Source organism: Giraffa tippelskirchi, chromosome 11, assembly GCF_054371585.1.
Source record: "Giraffa tippelskirchi isolate mGirTip1 chromosome 11, T2T-mGirTip1v1.2.pri, whole genome shotgun sequence".
Classification (NCBI taxonomy): Eukaryota; Metazoa; Chordata; class Mammalia; order Artiodactyla; family Giraffidae; genus Giraffa; species Giraffa tippelskirchi.
Genome location: NC_137285.1, coordinates 115,804,738 through 115,818,758, shown reverse-complemented (window position 1 = coordinate 115,818,758; position 14,021 = coordinate 115,804,738). Strand labels below are relative to the sequence as shown.

Here is a 14,021-nt window from a genome sequence, read left to right as displayed (position 1 = left end):
GTGCACATCATAACTAGAGAGTAACCCCCACTTGACACAACTAGAGAAAAGCTGGTGTAGCAGTGAAGACCCAGCACAGCCAAAAATAAGCAACTAACTAAATGAAAATTTAAAATAAATAAATAAAATTCTTCCAGGTCTGAACAGTGAGGTACTGAGCTTTCACACCTGGTCCTGGCTCCTGATCTAAAGTGCTGATGGCCATGAACTAAAAATAACTAAGAAAATATTCAGGGCCCAAATAAAGCTTTGTCAGTCCTTCAAAACTGGATGGTTCTACATTTGCCCCTTCATGTGACATGGAAATGAAAAGCTGCTTTATTCCAGAGCCACAAAGAAACACCCGATTATCGTCTTTTCTTCTCAGTACAAAAGGTTCTCCAAGTTGGACTTCCTGACAGCGCCTGGGGATTGGAGCGGGAGAAAGTCAAGGACTCCTCCTCCTTGCGTGCTGGGAAATTCTTTGGCAGAATCAGTGGTGCTCCCTGGGAAATGTGCTCTGCAAATAAGTTCTTTTTGTAGTGGGTTACTCATCTTGCATCAAATTATCAAATTAGACCCCATAAATCAGAACTAGCGGTCCATGGCCAGGCTCTGCGCTCAGCTCTCTTCCAGGCAGTCTCTGCAGGCTCTCGAAATGCTTTCTCTTCTGGCCTTAACGGTCATCTCTGCTGTTATCCTTGATGCTCTCTATTTGGAAAAGGCATTAAAAAGCCTTTTAAAGCCCTTGCCTCTGAGCTGAGAATGAGGCAAGATTAGGGGCTGAGATGGGAGGACGGCCCACCAGTGGGAACACTGCCCTATGAACTGAATGGGCCTTGCCTATGTTTCTGCCAAAGAACCCAACAGCCCACGGGGGTGACAGCACATCTCAGATTCTGGGGCAGCATGAAGTACGGTCAGAACACACTGACATTTCATCAGAGCCTCTTGTTTTAACAAGTATTCATACAAATTGCCACTCCCTTTCATACAGGATGCATACTTGTTTTAGTAAAGATCATTTCCACCTTCTTCCCCCGAATCTGAAGCTATAGGAAGAATAAGTTGGAGCAGCCTGCTTCATGCATGGCTGTGTATTGCGGCTGGATGCACTACCAACTAAAAATGTTCTTGTAGGGATTTTCCAACTAAACTGAGCCCTTTGACTACGATGTTCAAATGTCCTTGAAATACTGTAGTACAATTAGTTTTTTTTCAGCATGCATGCATGCATGCATGCATGCAAGGAGGAGTTATTGAGGATAGAGTTCATCTTTGGGCCTCCCACAAATCTGTCTCGAGATCTGGGACATAGAATATTTGTATTAGTATTTGTGAATTTTTAGAAAGTATTCTTTCATTTAATTGACAGCATCCTGGAGTATCTCTTCTGTTTCAGGCTTTCAGTTAGGTGCTAGAGACATTGAAAGTGTAAGATAGCCCATCCCTCCAGTCTATTAGTTGATGGGAGAAAAAGTTATGGAGAAGAATAACAGATAAACAATTCCAGAAAGTGTGATAATGATGACCCTCATAGCAGACGTGCAGCTCATTTTCAAGTTCGTGGTGCTTCTTAGTAAGGTAAGCCCAGCTGGGGCTTCTAGGTAGAAAAAGCCCTTTTCTGGGCATTAGGAGTTTAGAATTATAGAATTTCAAAGTTGGCAAGCCCTGAGAACCATCCAATCCAACTCTACTTGGAGCTGTGGCACCACTGATGGCCTAATGAGTGGTTCTCTGAGTCCACCTCTTCCTTGAATGGCCAATTTCACGTCCAGACATCTCTATGAGAAAGCTGCTCTGTACACTGTCCTTGTATCTCCCTCCAGCTGGTCCTCCCTCAGAGCTACCTAGGACAAGCCTAAAGAAACCCTTCTGATATTTGAGGGCAGAGATCATCCATTCCTGAGGTCATTCTTGCTTTAACCATGTATTCAAATAGAGTTTAAGGAAGCTGAAATTTAAAGGACACATATCATAAGAGCTTTCCTAGGGCATGAATTCCCTCAATAACATCTTGAAGAGAGGACTTGGCATTTGCTTAACCATTCAAAGTAACAGTGATAGGGGGTGGTGGGGAGGATGTGTACCTCATTGCCCCTGAGAGGCAGTCCATTGCTTTGGTGCCACAAAGTTCTCCTGTGTAGTCACCTGATACCTGCTTCCTCCCTCCCCTTCTATTGGTCCAGGGGTATTTATTAGATGCCTCTTTCACTGACACTGCTTTCCAGAATCCCCCAGATATCAGTATGTGGGGTACTCTGAGAAGGTTAACGTCTTATGCACGTGTGTGTGCCAAGTTGCTTCAGTCATGTCGGACTGTCTGAGACCCTATGGACTATAGCCTGCCTGGCTCCTCTGTCCATGGGATTCTCCTGGCAAGAATACTGGGGTGGTTTGCTATGCCCTTCTCCAGGGGGTCTTCCCGACCCAGGGATTGAACCTGTGTCTCTTATGTCTCCTGCATTGGCAGGCAGGTTCTTTACTACTAGTGACACCTGGGAAGCCCTAAAGTCTTATACTTAATGTATATGAGTCTATAATCCCAGGACATAGTCAGTTTAGGAAATTCTTTAATTCTGGATGAGTCACAAGTTAGAAAAATCATGAAGGAACAACTACCACTTCTGATGTTAATGAAGTCTCGTCACTTGTTGACATGGGAAATGTTGGCTGTTTAGAGATGGCTGCTCACTGACTTCTTCAAACTCAGAGTCTGGGTTGGCCCTCGATTCATAATCTCCCCTCACAACTACCTCCATTTAATTCATCGCTACTTCCGATAGACTGATGAACTGTCTCTCAACGTTCTCCCCAACAGCTGCCTGGCCCCAGGCCCCCATGGCAACCTCATCCATCCCTTTTCTCACAGGGATGATGGAACAGCCTCCTACTTTCTTCTCTGTCTTCCATTCCACCTCGCACTCTGCTGCCAGAGGTATTCGTACCACACATGTCAATCTAAAGCTTGTTGAATCCCTCCTGTGAAAAGTGAAGTGAAAGTGTTAGTCGCTCAGTCTTGTTTGACTCTTTGTGACCCCATGGGCTATAGCCTGCCAGGCTCCTCTGTCCATAGAATTCTCCAGGCAAGAATACTGGAGTGGGTAGCCATTTCCTTCTTCAGGAGATCTCCTGACCCAGGGATCAAACTCGGGTCTCCTGCATTGCAGGCATATTCCTTACCATCTGAGCTACCAGGGAAGCCCATGAACACCCCTTAGTTCCTCCCTTGGCTGTTATGGTAAAGTCAAACCTCTTGGGCTTAATTTTCAATGACCATTACCTGCCCCCAAACTGACTGTGTCTCATCTCTCTCATACCCCAATTCTAAATTCTACCCACACTAACACTGAATTTCTATTCCTCAAACATACCCTGCCTTTTTCTGCCTGTGCCCATGCTGAGCCTCTACCTGGGCTGTTCTTCCTTTCTACACCTGGGAAGTATCCTGCAAATTTCAAGATCCAGATCAAACAAGTCTTGAATGTGAAGCCATCCCTGAGCCAGGAAGACAGAGCCCATCACCCTGGGCTTCCAGAACACTATATCCCCCTCATTTCTGCTCTTGCCATCCAGTTTTGTTATGTGTTTGTATACCCAAGAGCTCCTCCAGGGCAGAGGCCGTGTCTGATTCATATCTGTATCCCTCCTGCCCAACCACTGGGCTCAATAAATGTTTGATGAATGACTGAAGGAAAGAATGTTCATCATTGGAAAATTGCTCATCAGAGTCCGGTATATCAGCGTTGCTGAGAGATGTTTTCATCAAATGTGGTTTCTCAGTGTCAGTATCTGATGCTGTTCTGATTCATCCTGAAGCACTGGAAATTCAGAAGAGCTTGCAGGGGTTACAGGAAAGGCATTTTATTTGTTAAACAGAAAATCAGGCTATGAGACGGAACACTAAGATATGCAAATACTATCTTCTTTGTAGGAGAAACTGGGAGAATCACACTAGATTATTTTGGAATTAATTCAGCCTAAATGTCTGTGGAGTTTAAATGCAGCCCTCAGGAGGGTAAATAATGCAGAATGTGAAAGTGAGAAGGAGATTTGAAATGCACTAGTAAAATCTTTCAGCCCAACTTCTGCACCAGAACATTTTAGTTGATAGAATCCCCTTGTAATTTTCAAAGATTAAAACCTGTTGCAAGAAAATTAGCCCAAGCCATAACTTTAATCATTTAAGAAGCTCCCAGCTTCCTCTGGCCTCATCAACAGTGGTTCCTAAACAGTAAGGGCTTGAGGACAGATTCCAGGATGCTTGATAAATATTGATCATTTTGCATGAAACAAAAATTTCACAAGCATTAATTTTTAAATATCAGGTGAGAGGAGCTGCTGTGGGTTTGCAAATTAGGGATTTAAAAATATTATTTCCAAATAGTTCCCTTGGTAGAAGAATCAAAGAGGTGATGCCAGAGTGCCCTGGGAGTTCTAATTAGATTTATGTATAAGGAGCGAAAAACTGCCCAGTCCTCAGAGCTGCACATGCTAACATGGCCTGCTTTTGTTATGGTGTCCCTTCAAGCATGAGTGTGTGGGGCTGCCTGTTCAAGGCTGTGTGAGTGCTGAGATGAGTGAAGGACGGAGCTGGATTTTGGAGGAATATTCCTTTCTCTGCCCAAGTCAGAAAAGGGCAGATGAGATGAGGGCCAGCTGGGGCATCAAGGCCTCTGGATCTGGGCATGAGTGGAAAAGCCATCTGTTTGCGAGGGTTGGAAAGGAGCCGGACGTGCCTGTGTGCAGGGCTGGGATGTCAAAGCAGCCGGAGTTCAGATTCAAACTGCACGAGGGTAGGCACAGAGAGGCCGAGGCCCCATAGACAGTCTGAGCTCTGTTCCCCTGGTGATTCTGGAGCTTCTGGGAGGAGCAAGGACTCGGAAGGGGCCAGGGAGCTCAATTCAGTTCAGTTCAGTTCAGGAGCACTCATAACCGGTGACACACAGTTCCCAGAGCAGCAATTGACTGGCTGGGCCCTGATTTCTCGATGGTATTCCAGGACAACCTGGGTCCTCTCCTCCTCCCTCTCCCAGTGCGTTGAAGCAGCGTGCCTGCCCATCCCAGGACCCCCAGCCACACCTGCCTGCTTGTTTGGTCCACCCCACCAAACGCTGGGCTTCTGGGGGCAGCCTCAGATTTGTCCTGAGAGGAGATTGTGGGGGCCATGCAGGGTCCTGAAGACCCCAGGGTCATGGAGGAGAAGGAGGAGGAGGAAGGAATGGCTAAACTTTCAAACTGCATCTCAGCCTCTGGTAACTCCCCTACCTGCCCCTACCTGCCTCTTTCCCCCTTCTAGAATTTCTCCTCGCCATTCAGCTCCACGATTCCAGCCACTGGGAGCTTTCAAAACCCAGACCTAACACACCAGTCCCCCACATGAAGCCTCACCTTCCATGGGACCAGGTCCAGGCCCATCTGCCCCTCAGATGCATCCCTAGGTGTGCCCCACAATGCCCGCCAGGATCCAGCCACATGCACCATCTGCAGCTCCCTGCATGTGGTTTGGGTTCGGTGCCTTCAGCTTGCACTTATGCCCTTCCTTCTCCCTGGAATGCCCCCTCTCAACTCCTATATGGATCAAACTCTTATGCCATCTACTGGAGCAGGAAATGGCGATTCACTCCAGTATTCCTGCCTGGAGAATCCCAGGGACAGAGGAGGCTGGTGGGCTGCCATCTATGGGGTCACAGAGTCGGACACAACTGAAGAGACTTAGCAGCAGCAGCAGCTTATGTCATTTACAAGAGCCAAGTTATGTACTATCTCTTCTGAAAAGCCACCAGCCCTACCCCAACCCACCACCCCCATCTTCCTGCATGGTGTCATACAACTCCCAGGAGGAAATTGAAAGCTGAGGGGAAGCAGAGTGACTGAAGGTAGCACAGAGCAGCCTGATGTTAGCCCCGACAAGACCCTCCAGATGGTACAGTCCCCATCTCACCGAGCCAAATCAGCCCCATTCACCTCCACAGCCGATGTACCCATTTCTTTCTGTTGCCTCCAGCCTGCTAGTCTATTTTGCGTCTAACCTGAGCTGGGAGACAACAGCCACCTCGCCACCAAGCCCACAGCTAGCCTTCCTCCCTGACCACACATCTCCAGGGCTCCCTGTGCCTTGTAATTTAAAGGTGGACAGGAAGTCCATATAGTCAAAGCTATGGTTTTTCTAGTAGTCATGTACAAATGTGAGAGTTGGACTATAAATAAGGCTGAGCATTAAAGAATTGATGCTTTCGAATGGTGCTGGAGAAGACTCTCGAGAGTCCCTTAGACAGCAAGGAGATCCAACCAGTCAGCTGTAAAGGAAATCAACCCTGAATATTCATTGAAAGGACTGATGCTGAAGCCGAATCTCCAATACTTTGGCCACCTAATGGGAAGAGCCGACTCATTGGAAAAGGTCCTGATTCTGGGAAAGATTGAAGGCAGGAGGAGAAGGGGGTGACAGAGGATGAGATGGTTGGATGGCATCACCGATTCAATGGACATGAGTTTGAGCAAGCTCTGGGAGATGGTGCAGGACAGGGAAGCCTGGCGTGCTGCAGTCCATGGGGTTGCAAAGAGTTGGACATGACTGAGCAAGTGAACAACAACAAGAGGGGAGATGCAGCCCTGTGCTGTGTCACTCTGGGCCAGAAGCCGGGCAGAGGGAAATGATAAAGCCTTCCACTGGGCACAGTTTGGAGTCACAACAGGCTGTAGCTGGGGCACGTGGGCTCCACCAGGAGAGAGGGAGGTGGGAGGAAGACGTGTCCTCTATTCTAAGCCTCAGCCCTGACCCTGACCTTCTTCTAGGGCCCACTTTCAACATCCTCACACACTTACAAGTAGAAAAGAGAATCTGAAGTAGTTCAGGAGTAATAATAATAACCAGTGAGCACCTTGGGTCTGTTATTTGACATCTTTGTGCCTCATCTATGATCTTGGGCTAATGGTCCACAGCAAATCACACACAGTCGCTGTGATGACTGAATGAGCTGGTGTATGCCCAAGAAGTCTGGCACAGGTAAACACTGTATGAACCTTAGCTAATTCTTCCTATGGGACAGAACTTTATCATTTGCAGCATGTGTCAAAGGTCACATGGATAGGAAGAGGCAGGACGAGAGGCCCCAGTCCCTGGGCACCATTCCCTTTCACTGAACCCCACACCCTGTGCAGGCCCAGCCTGGACTCTGAACTGGATCCTCTACCCCCCTCCCCTTTGTGTGCTGTCATTTGTCTCCCTGTGCTACTGCCCAGCATCTGTTTTTCTAGGGTCACAAAGTCCTGGTCTGGGCTCTCACTCCTGCTCTCCAAGTAGCCCATGGATCTGTGACTTATGTTGAACTTGTTGCTGAGAGTTGACCTTCACCATCCATTTAGGACCCAACTGAGGGTCTCTCTCAGTTCTATCTGGTTCTGCACACCAGACCACAGGTCAGAGGTGTCCTGTGCCAGAGAACTTGATGTAGCAGGACCTCCCCGCCCCTCGTCCACCACTACAGGGGAGAGTAACTGGACGTGAGGGCTGCAATCAAGGTCGGGCCGACCGAACACCTCCTTCCTGTGCCCATCAGCCTCCTCCCGGGGTGGAAGCAGTTTGCTGGGAGTCTTGAGTTGGGGCCTCTGCCTCTATGTCCCATGAGCATAGACTTTCTGTTCCTGAATTCCCCAGGAGCATCCACCATGTGCAGCCCCTAGCAGCCCTGATGTTCTAAAAGAACTCCACAGGTTCCCTTACCTCCTGTGATGAGCACTTTCCCTGTACTCCCTGGGAGGTGGATGCTCCTGTCTGTGAGCGGAAATGGATCCTAACTTAGTGGATTCCCTAGGGGCTGGAGGCCTCTGGGTCAAGGTACGGGTTTTCTTCAAAGCTGGGTCATCACGGGCTCTCTCCAGCTGGCGGCCTGTTCCTGGGGCATCATTTTATAACTGGGCCATTGCAGAGCAGGAAGATAAATACAGTCCTCAGAATTGATGGAGACTTAATAAAGGAATGTTTCATGGTCACCAGTGTGCAGACTGCCTTCACAAAATGGTCCCCAGACACTGCCCTTTGAGGAAACCTCATTCCCCACAGAACAAGGAAGATGGCAGAGTGGCTCACAGATCACAGATGACCCAGCACTGTCTGTACCTGGGATGCTGCGGCTGTGCTTGTCAGAAGGGGCTTATGCAGAAGAAATGTGAATTTTAGAGTCAGAAACTCAGAGTTTAAATCCCAGCCCTGCCCCCTCACTATGTGACTTCAGGCAGGGGGCTCCCACCTCTGAGCCTGTTTCCTTATGTCTAAAAGTTAAATAAAATACCACTAAAGCAACAACAATGACAACAACAATAATAAACTCCCTCAGAGCCAGCACCAGGAGTCAATGAGCTAACCAATTCCACCCCCCCCCCCCCGCCCACCCCTCCCTGCCCGGCACATAGTAGGTGCTCATTAAATCCTGAGACTTGGCTCCTCTCCTCTCCTCCATTCCTCCAGTCCCTCCCAGGCCTGGCCCCTCCCTTGTTTCTCTTGATGTTGTTCCTTCAGGCGGGGCTGCTACCTGAGAGAACTGCCAGTGGAGCTTCATCCTCTTGGCTTTGGCGTAGCTGCACTCGATGAGCCGCGGCCGGCCGTTGACGTCCACCAGGCACCGGTTGTCGTCGTCATCCACCGTGGGGCTCAGGATGCCCACGTGGATCTGCTGGCTGCTCGTGTAGTACACATTCTGCGGACCGGGGGTGGGGAGAATGAGGTCAAAGGTTAACAGCCAGAGAGATGGGGAGGGTCTGCGGGTCAGCTCCTCGGGAAGCCAGCCAAGAGAGCACAATCCAGTGACCTTCAAATAATCTTCCATTGCAACGGACAAGAAGAGACCGTTTTATGTTATGATTCAGTACAGTGCCTGGTCCAAAGGTATAACTGATACAAAATTCTCAAGAAATCAAACTTAGCCTCACTATATGCAGCATACTCAATTTTCTATACTTTTTTCATTGAAAAACAGTGGTCATAACCTTTTTTTTTTATTTTATAAATTTATTTATTTTAGTTGGGGGCTAATTACTTTACAATATTGTAATAGTTTTTGCCATACATTGACATGAATCAGCCATGGGTTTACATGTGTTCCCCTTCCTGGACCCCCCACCCACCTCCCTCCCCATCCCATCCCTCTGGGTCATCCCATTGCCCCGGCCCTGAGCCCTTGTCTCATGCATCGAACATGGAATGGTGTTCTGTTTCACATACGATAATATACATGTTTCAATGCTATTCTCCCAGAACGTCCCACCCTCACCTTCTCCCTCAGAGTCCATAAAATTGTTCCATGCATCTGTGTCTCTTATTCTGACTCGCATATAGGGTTATCGTTACCGTCTTTCAAATTCCATATATATGCATTAGTATACTGTATTGTTGTTTTTCTTTCTGGCTTACTTCACTCTGTATAATGGGCTCCAGTTTCATCCATCTCAGTAGAACCGATTCAAATGTATTTTTTTTAATGGCTGAGTAATATTCCATTGTGTATATGTACCACAGCTTCCTTATCCACTCGTCTGCTGATGGACATCTTGGTTGCTTCCATGTCCTGGCTATTGTAAACAGTGCTGCGATGAACATTGGGGTACACGTGTCTCTTTCAATTCTGGTTTCCTCGGTGTATATGCCCAGCAGTGGGATTGCTGGGTCATATGGCAGTTCTATTCCCAGTTTTTTAAGGAATCTCCACACTGTTCTCCATAGTGGCTGTACTAGTTTGCATTCCCACCAACAGTGTAAGAGGGTTCCCTTTTCTCCACACCCTCTCCAGCATTTATTGCTTGTAGACTTTTGGATAGCAGCCATTCTGACTGGTGTGAAATGATACCTCATTGAGGTTTTGATTTGCATTTCTCTAATAATGAGTGATGTTGAGCATCTTTTCATGTGTTTGTTAGCCATCTGTATGTCTTCTTTGGAGAAATGTCTGTTTAGTTCTTTGGCCCATTTTTTGATTGGGTCGTTTATTTTTCTGGAATTCAGCTGCAGGAGTTGCTTGTATATTTTTGAGATTAATTGTTTGTCTGTTGCTTCATTTGCTATTATTTTCTCCCATTCTGAAGGCTGTCTTTTCACCTTGCTTATTGACATATGGTCATAACCTTTTAAATGGATTTCACCACCCACAGTTTAAAAAACACTGCTTGAATCCATTATTTGCAGGCTTGCTGACTTCTTCCCTCCATAAATATTTTGTGTAAGATGCTGCAGTTGACCAGGAGTTAAAGGGCAAAAGACCTGGGCCATGTCTTAGGGAGCTCAGAGTTCTGTGGGGGGGGTGATATGTAATAGGCAATTTCCATCCATCCTAAGACTGTATAGAGCAGTTGGCAAACTTCTTCTTAAACGGCCAGGTGGCAAATAAATATCTGGGGCTTTGCAGAGTGCTGGGAGGTCTCCCAACCACCACCAGGTTTGGTGGTTCTCTAGGACTCAGAAGACTCAGCATATAGTTGCCCTCACAGTTATGATTTATTCTGGGGGAAAAGATATAAATCAAATCCGCAAAGGGAAAGTCATGTGGGCAAAGCCTGGAGGAAACCAGGTGTCAGCTCCCAAGGATCCTTCCACAGCACTCACAGAAGATGCCCAAGAGTCCCCAGCAAGTAGCTGAGACAACGTTTATGAAGGGTTATCTACCAGAGAAACTCTTAGAGACTCAGCACCCAGGCTTTTTACTGGAGGCTGGTCACACAGGCATCCTCTGCCTGGTATATACCCATCCAAGACTTCCAGCAGGAAGGCAGGTGTTCAGCATAAACCATATTAGTTGTATAATCAGTTTGGGCACAGTGAGCCACTCTTACCATCTGTGGGAGTGGTGGGAACCTTCCTGCAATCCAAGCTCCCAGATGCCAGTCAAGGGCCAACCGTGTAAGTGGGCCTTTCAAAGGAGAGCAGTCAGGCTGCTGTTTTCACCATTTTTTGCACAAAGGGCCAAATGGTCTGGAAAATCAGCTCTGTGATTGTAGTGCAAACACTGCCATGGGCAATACAAATGAATGACTTTATTTACAGAGATCAGGGCTGACTCTGGTCTAGTGGAAAGCCATAGGACCTTGGCCTTCAAAGTTTTCAGTCACTCCCCCTAACCTTAGCCAGTGGTTCCAACAAGGACAGTCATAGGGTTTGTGAGCTCTCGTCCTGTATCACCAAAAAAATTTAGCACCCCAACCTATGATTAGGTCGCATGGCCAAATCAAGACACCGTACTTCTCTGCTTTAGGTTAGAATTCAGTGTAGGCCCTGTTGTTATCTTGATCTATTAAAAAAATTTCTCACTGGTGCATGTTTTTGATTAATTTCAAATGGTAAAAGGAAGTATTGAAGAAGGTGATTCTCAAGGACTTTTAAAACAGGGTGCAGAGCATGAAAGGGACTGTGCGGGGAGAAGGGCAGTGCAGATGAGGAGAGCAAATAAGGGGTGGCCCTTCAGGGCCGTAGTCTTCCTGAACTTTGGAATCCAGGGAAGGGGTGGAGAGGCAGTCATCCTTCAGAGCCTCAGGCCAGTGGATCAGCTAAGGTCCCAGCAGGAAACAGGTGGCAGGCTCAGGTAGGGGAATCCAAGGAGGGTAAATACAGGCAAGGTTCTCAGTGGTGTGGGTCTAGGGGAAGGGAGCACAGGGGTAGTTTAGTTCCTTGGGACAGTAACATGGAGCTGTTACCATCACCAGGCTCAAACAGATGAGAGGAGAGAGCAGGTACCAGAATGTGTAAAAGTTACATGGAGAGGCTTGTGAGAAGGGTCCGGGGAGGGAGAGGTTTGGGGTGATGGTGAGAGGTGGTTAATAACCACCTCAACATCACTCTCCCTTCCCCAGTGCATTCCTCTGCTGCGTTGGCCCATTGGGAGAACCCAGCTGGAAGTCAGACAACATGGGAGCCCATGGAAACTTCTGTAAAGTCGGCCTCGCAGGGCAGAACAAAAAGGATGGAGAGATAGATTGCAGACATTCATTACAGCTGGATTTGCTCTCCAAGGAAGTTTTATGAATCCATGGAAATGGACATCAAAACTACCAAGGTGACTGATTCTTCCTTTAAAAGAGGTAACGGGTGACACAGTTCTAAGCAGAGGACAAATGTAGTTCTAAGCAGAATGCCTGCCTTCAATGTGGAAATGTGACTAGAACACAGAGGCAAGGAGGCCCTAGTCAACACCTAGACTGGGTAAGAGATGGGCCTCTCATCAGAATCCTGAGATGGTCTGTTGGGTGGCCTGGGTTCCCAGTTCACCATCAAGGAGAGTTGATGACCTGCTGTAGCTTCCAGTTTATTGGCATTGAGGGAGAATTTGATGACTGGTATGATTTAGGAAATTAAATCAGATGCGGTTAGGAATCTCATCCATCCATCCAATCATCTAACAACAAGTAATCTCTAAGTTGGGTCCTGAGGGTCCAGAGTTGAGAAACCCATGGTTCCCTGGATGATCCAACAGTCAAGTTGGGGAAATGAACACATCAGGAAATAGTAGTCCTAAACACACTGATATGGGAACTGTCCCCATTTCCTCCATCTCTTACCCCAACTGTTGCTATATTGAAAATCAATATAAAAGCTCACCACCTCCAGAAAGCCTTCCCTCAATGTGCAAAAGCATGAGCCTGCTACCAGAGCCTCTCTGCAAAGATGCACAGCTATATATATATGCCCTTGGGTTGAACGCACCATACTCTCTCCTCAGGACAGTGTAGCTTAGTCACATAGCAGGTCAGGACCCGAATTTCCTGAAGCTCCGGAGTGTGGGCCGCCAGACAAGGACAGTCAGGAAGGCAGTTACTGCCACTCCTTTGTCCCTGTCACCAGGACTTGGCTCTCATTTCTAGGGTGGGCTCCACAGACACAAGCAGCCGCCCAGGTTAATAGCTGAAACCAGTTTTATCCACTTAGCTGCTCTGAAGTGCTTGGGGGAGATGCTCAGAGAGTCATGTGTGCACTTACTATCTAGCACAGCTGTCATCAGAGCTGTTTATTACTCCAGAGTCTGGGAAAATCATAATAAGGACAGACAGTTGTTTGTTATTTAAAAAGCAAACAACAAAGTGCATCTCGAGTGGGGTAACCACCGAGCCGGTCAGATCACAGGGTAATTTAGCAAAGAAGATTCTGTTAAGCTGTCACTTGGACACCTCAAAAGCCCAACCAGTGGTGGACTGAATCAATAAATGGCCTGAACACAAAAGAGGGAAATAGTTTTTTACAGGACACCACACATTTAGTGCCTGTAGGTCCAGCAGGCCCAGCTATGCTTCTGAGCAATGGAGAAACTGGAGATTTAATAGGAGATGACTTAGAATTGTGATTCCCAGTGGGGGGCACTTTTGCAAACCAGAGGATATTTGGCAGTATCTGGGGACATCTTTGGTTGCCATGATGGGGGTGGGAAAGGCTGCTACTGGCATCTAGTGGGAAGAGGTCACGATGCTGTTCAGCACCCTACAATGCACAGGACAGCCCCCCACAGCAAAGAACTATCCAGTCTCAAGTGTTGAGTGCTGCTATGCTTTATCCCAGTGAATCCTAGCAACAACTCTATGAGGCAGGTGTTACCATCACCCCCATCTTGTGGATGAGGAAACTGAAGGACAGAGAAATTAAGAACTTGTCCAAAGTCACACAGTTGGAGAACAGTAGCTGAAATCTAAACCGAGGCAGTTTGATGCCAAAGCTGTGCCTGTAACCTCTCATCTTACTCACCTCCCTCCCCTCCTTCAGTCACTCCAGCTCCAGTGACCAGGCTGGAGGGGGAGAGGCCAGCTTGGAAGCTTCCACTTTGATCCTGTGAGCAAGTTGGGGTGGGTGGGGTCCTGGGTCAGGGAGCAGCCACAGGCTGGAGGATCCTTGACCAAAAGACCTAGAAAACAAGGTGCTAACCAAATGCTAAGACTGCAACAGCCCTCCTATGGCTCACATCAGAGGCGGAGGCCGAGCTGTTATCCTGTCTGTGGATGATTTATGACTCCCCCTGCCTCTCAGGGCACAGATACGCATCCCTGACCCCCCAGCTCCTCGTCAGCCACAA

At 47.7% G+C, this 14,021-nt stretch overlaps 1 protein-coding gene and 1 long non-coding RNA gene across 13 annotated transcripts in view; one reads left to right on the top strand and one right to left on the bottom strand.

The window, feature by feature from the left end:
• The window catches only part of GALNT18 (polypeptide N-acetylgalactosaminyltransferase 18), a 468,216-nt gene that overhangs the window by 8,122 nt on the left and 446,073 nt on the right, over window positions 1-14,021 (bottom strand). For 9 of the 12 annotated variants that reach the window (XM_081545252.1, XM_081545250.1, XM_081545251.1 and 6 more), the window contains one exon: window positions 8,514-8,678. In XM_081545252.1, the coding sequence (XP_081401378.1) occupies window positions 8,514-8,678 (165 nt within the window). Of the gene's footprint in view, window positions 1-2,535; window positions 2,962-8,513; window positions 8,679-14,021 lie in introns of those variants that run through there. The other 3 variants (XM_081545262.1, XM_081545263.1, XM_081545261.1) reach the window with 1 other exon arrangement.
• Window positions 1-14,021, top strand: part of LOC145527371 (uncharacterized) — a 39,354-nt gene that overhangs the window by 6,441 nt on the left and 18,892 nt on the right. The window contains exon 3 of the long non-coding RNA XR_014069719.1: window positions 11,818-12,020. This is a non-coding gene — a long non-coding RNA (uncharacterized LOC145527371). The remainder of the gene's footprint in view (window positions 1-11,817; window positions 12,021-14,021) is intronic.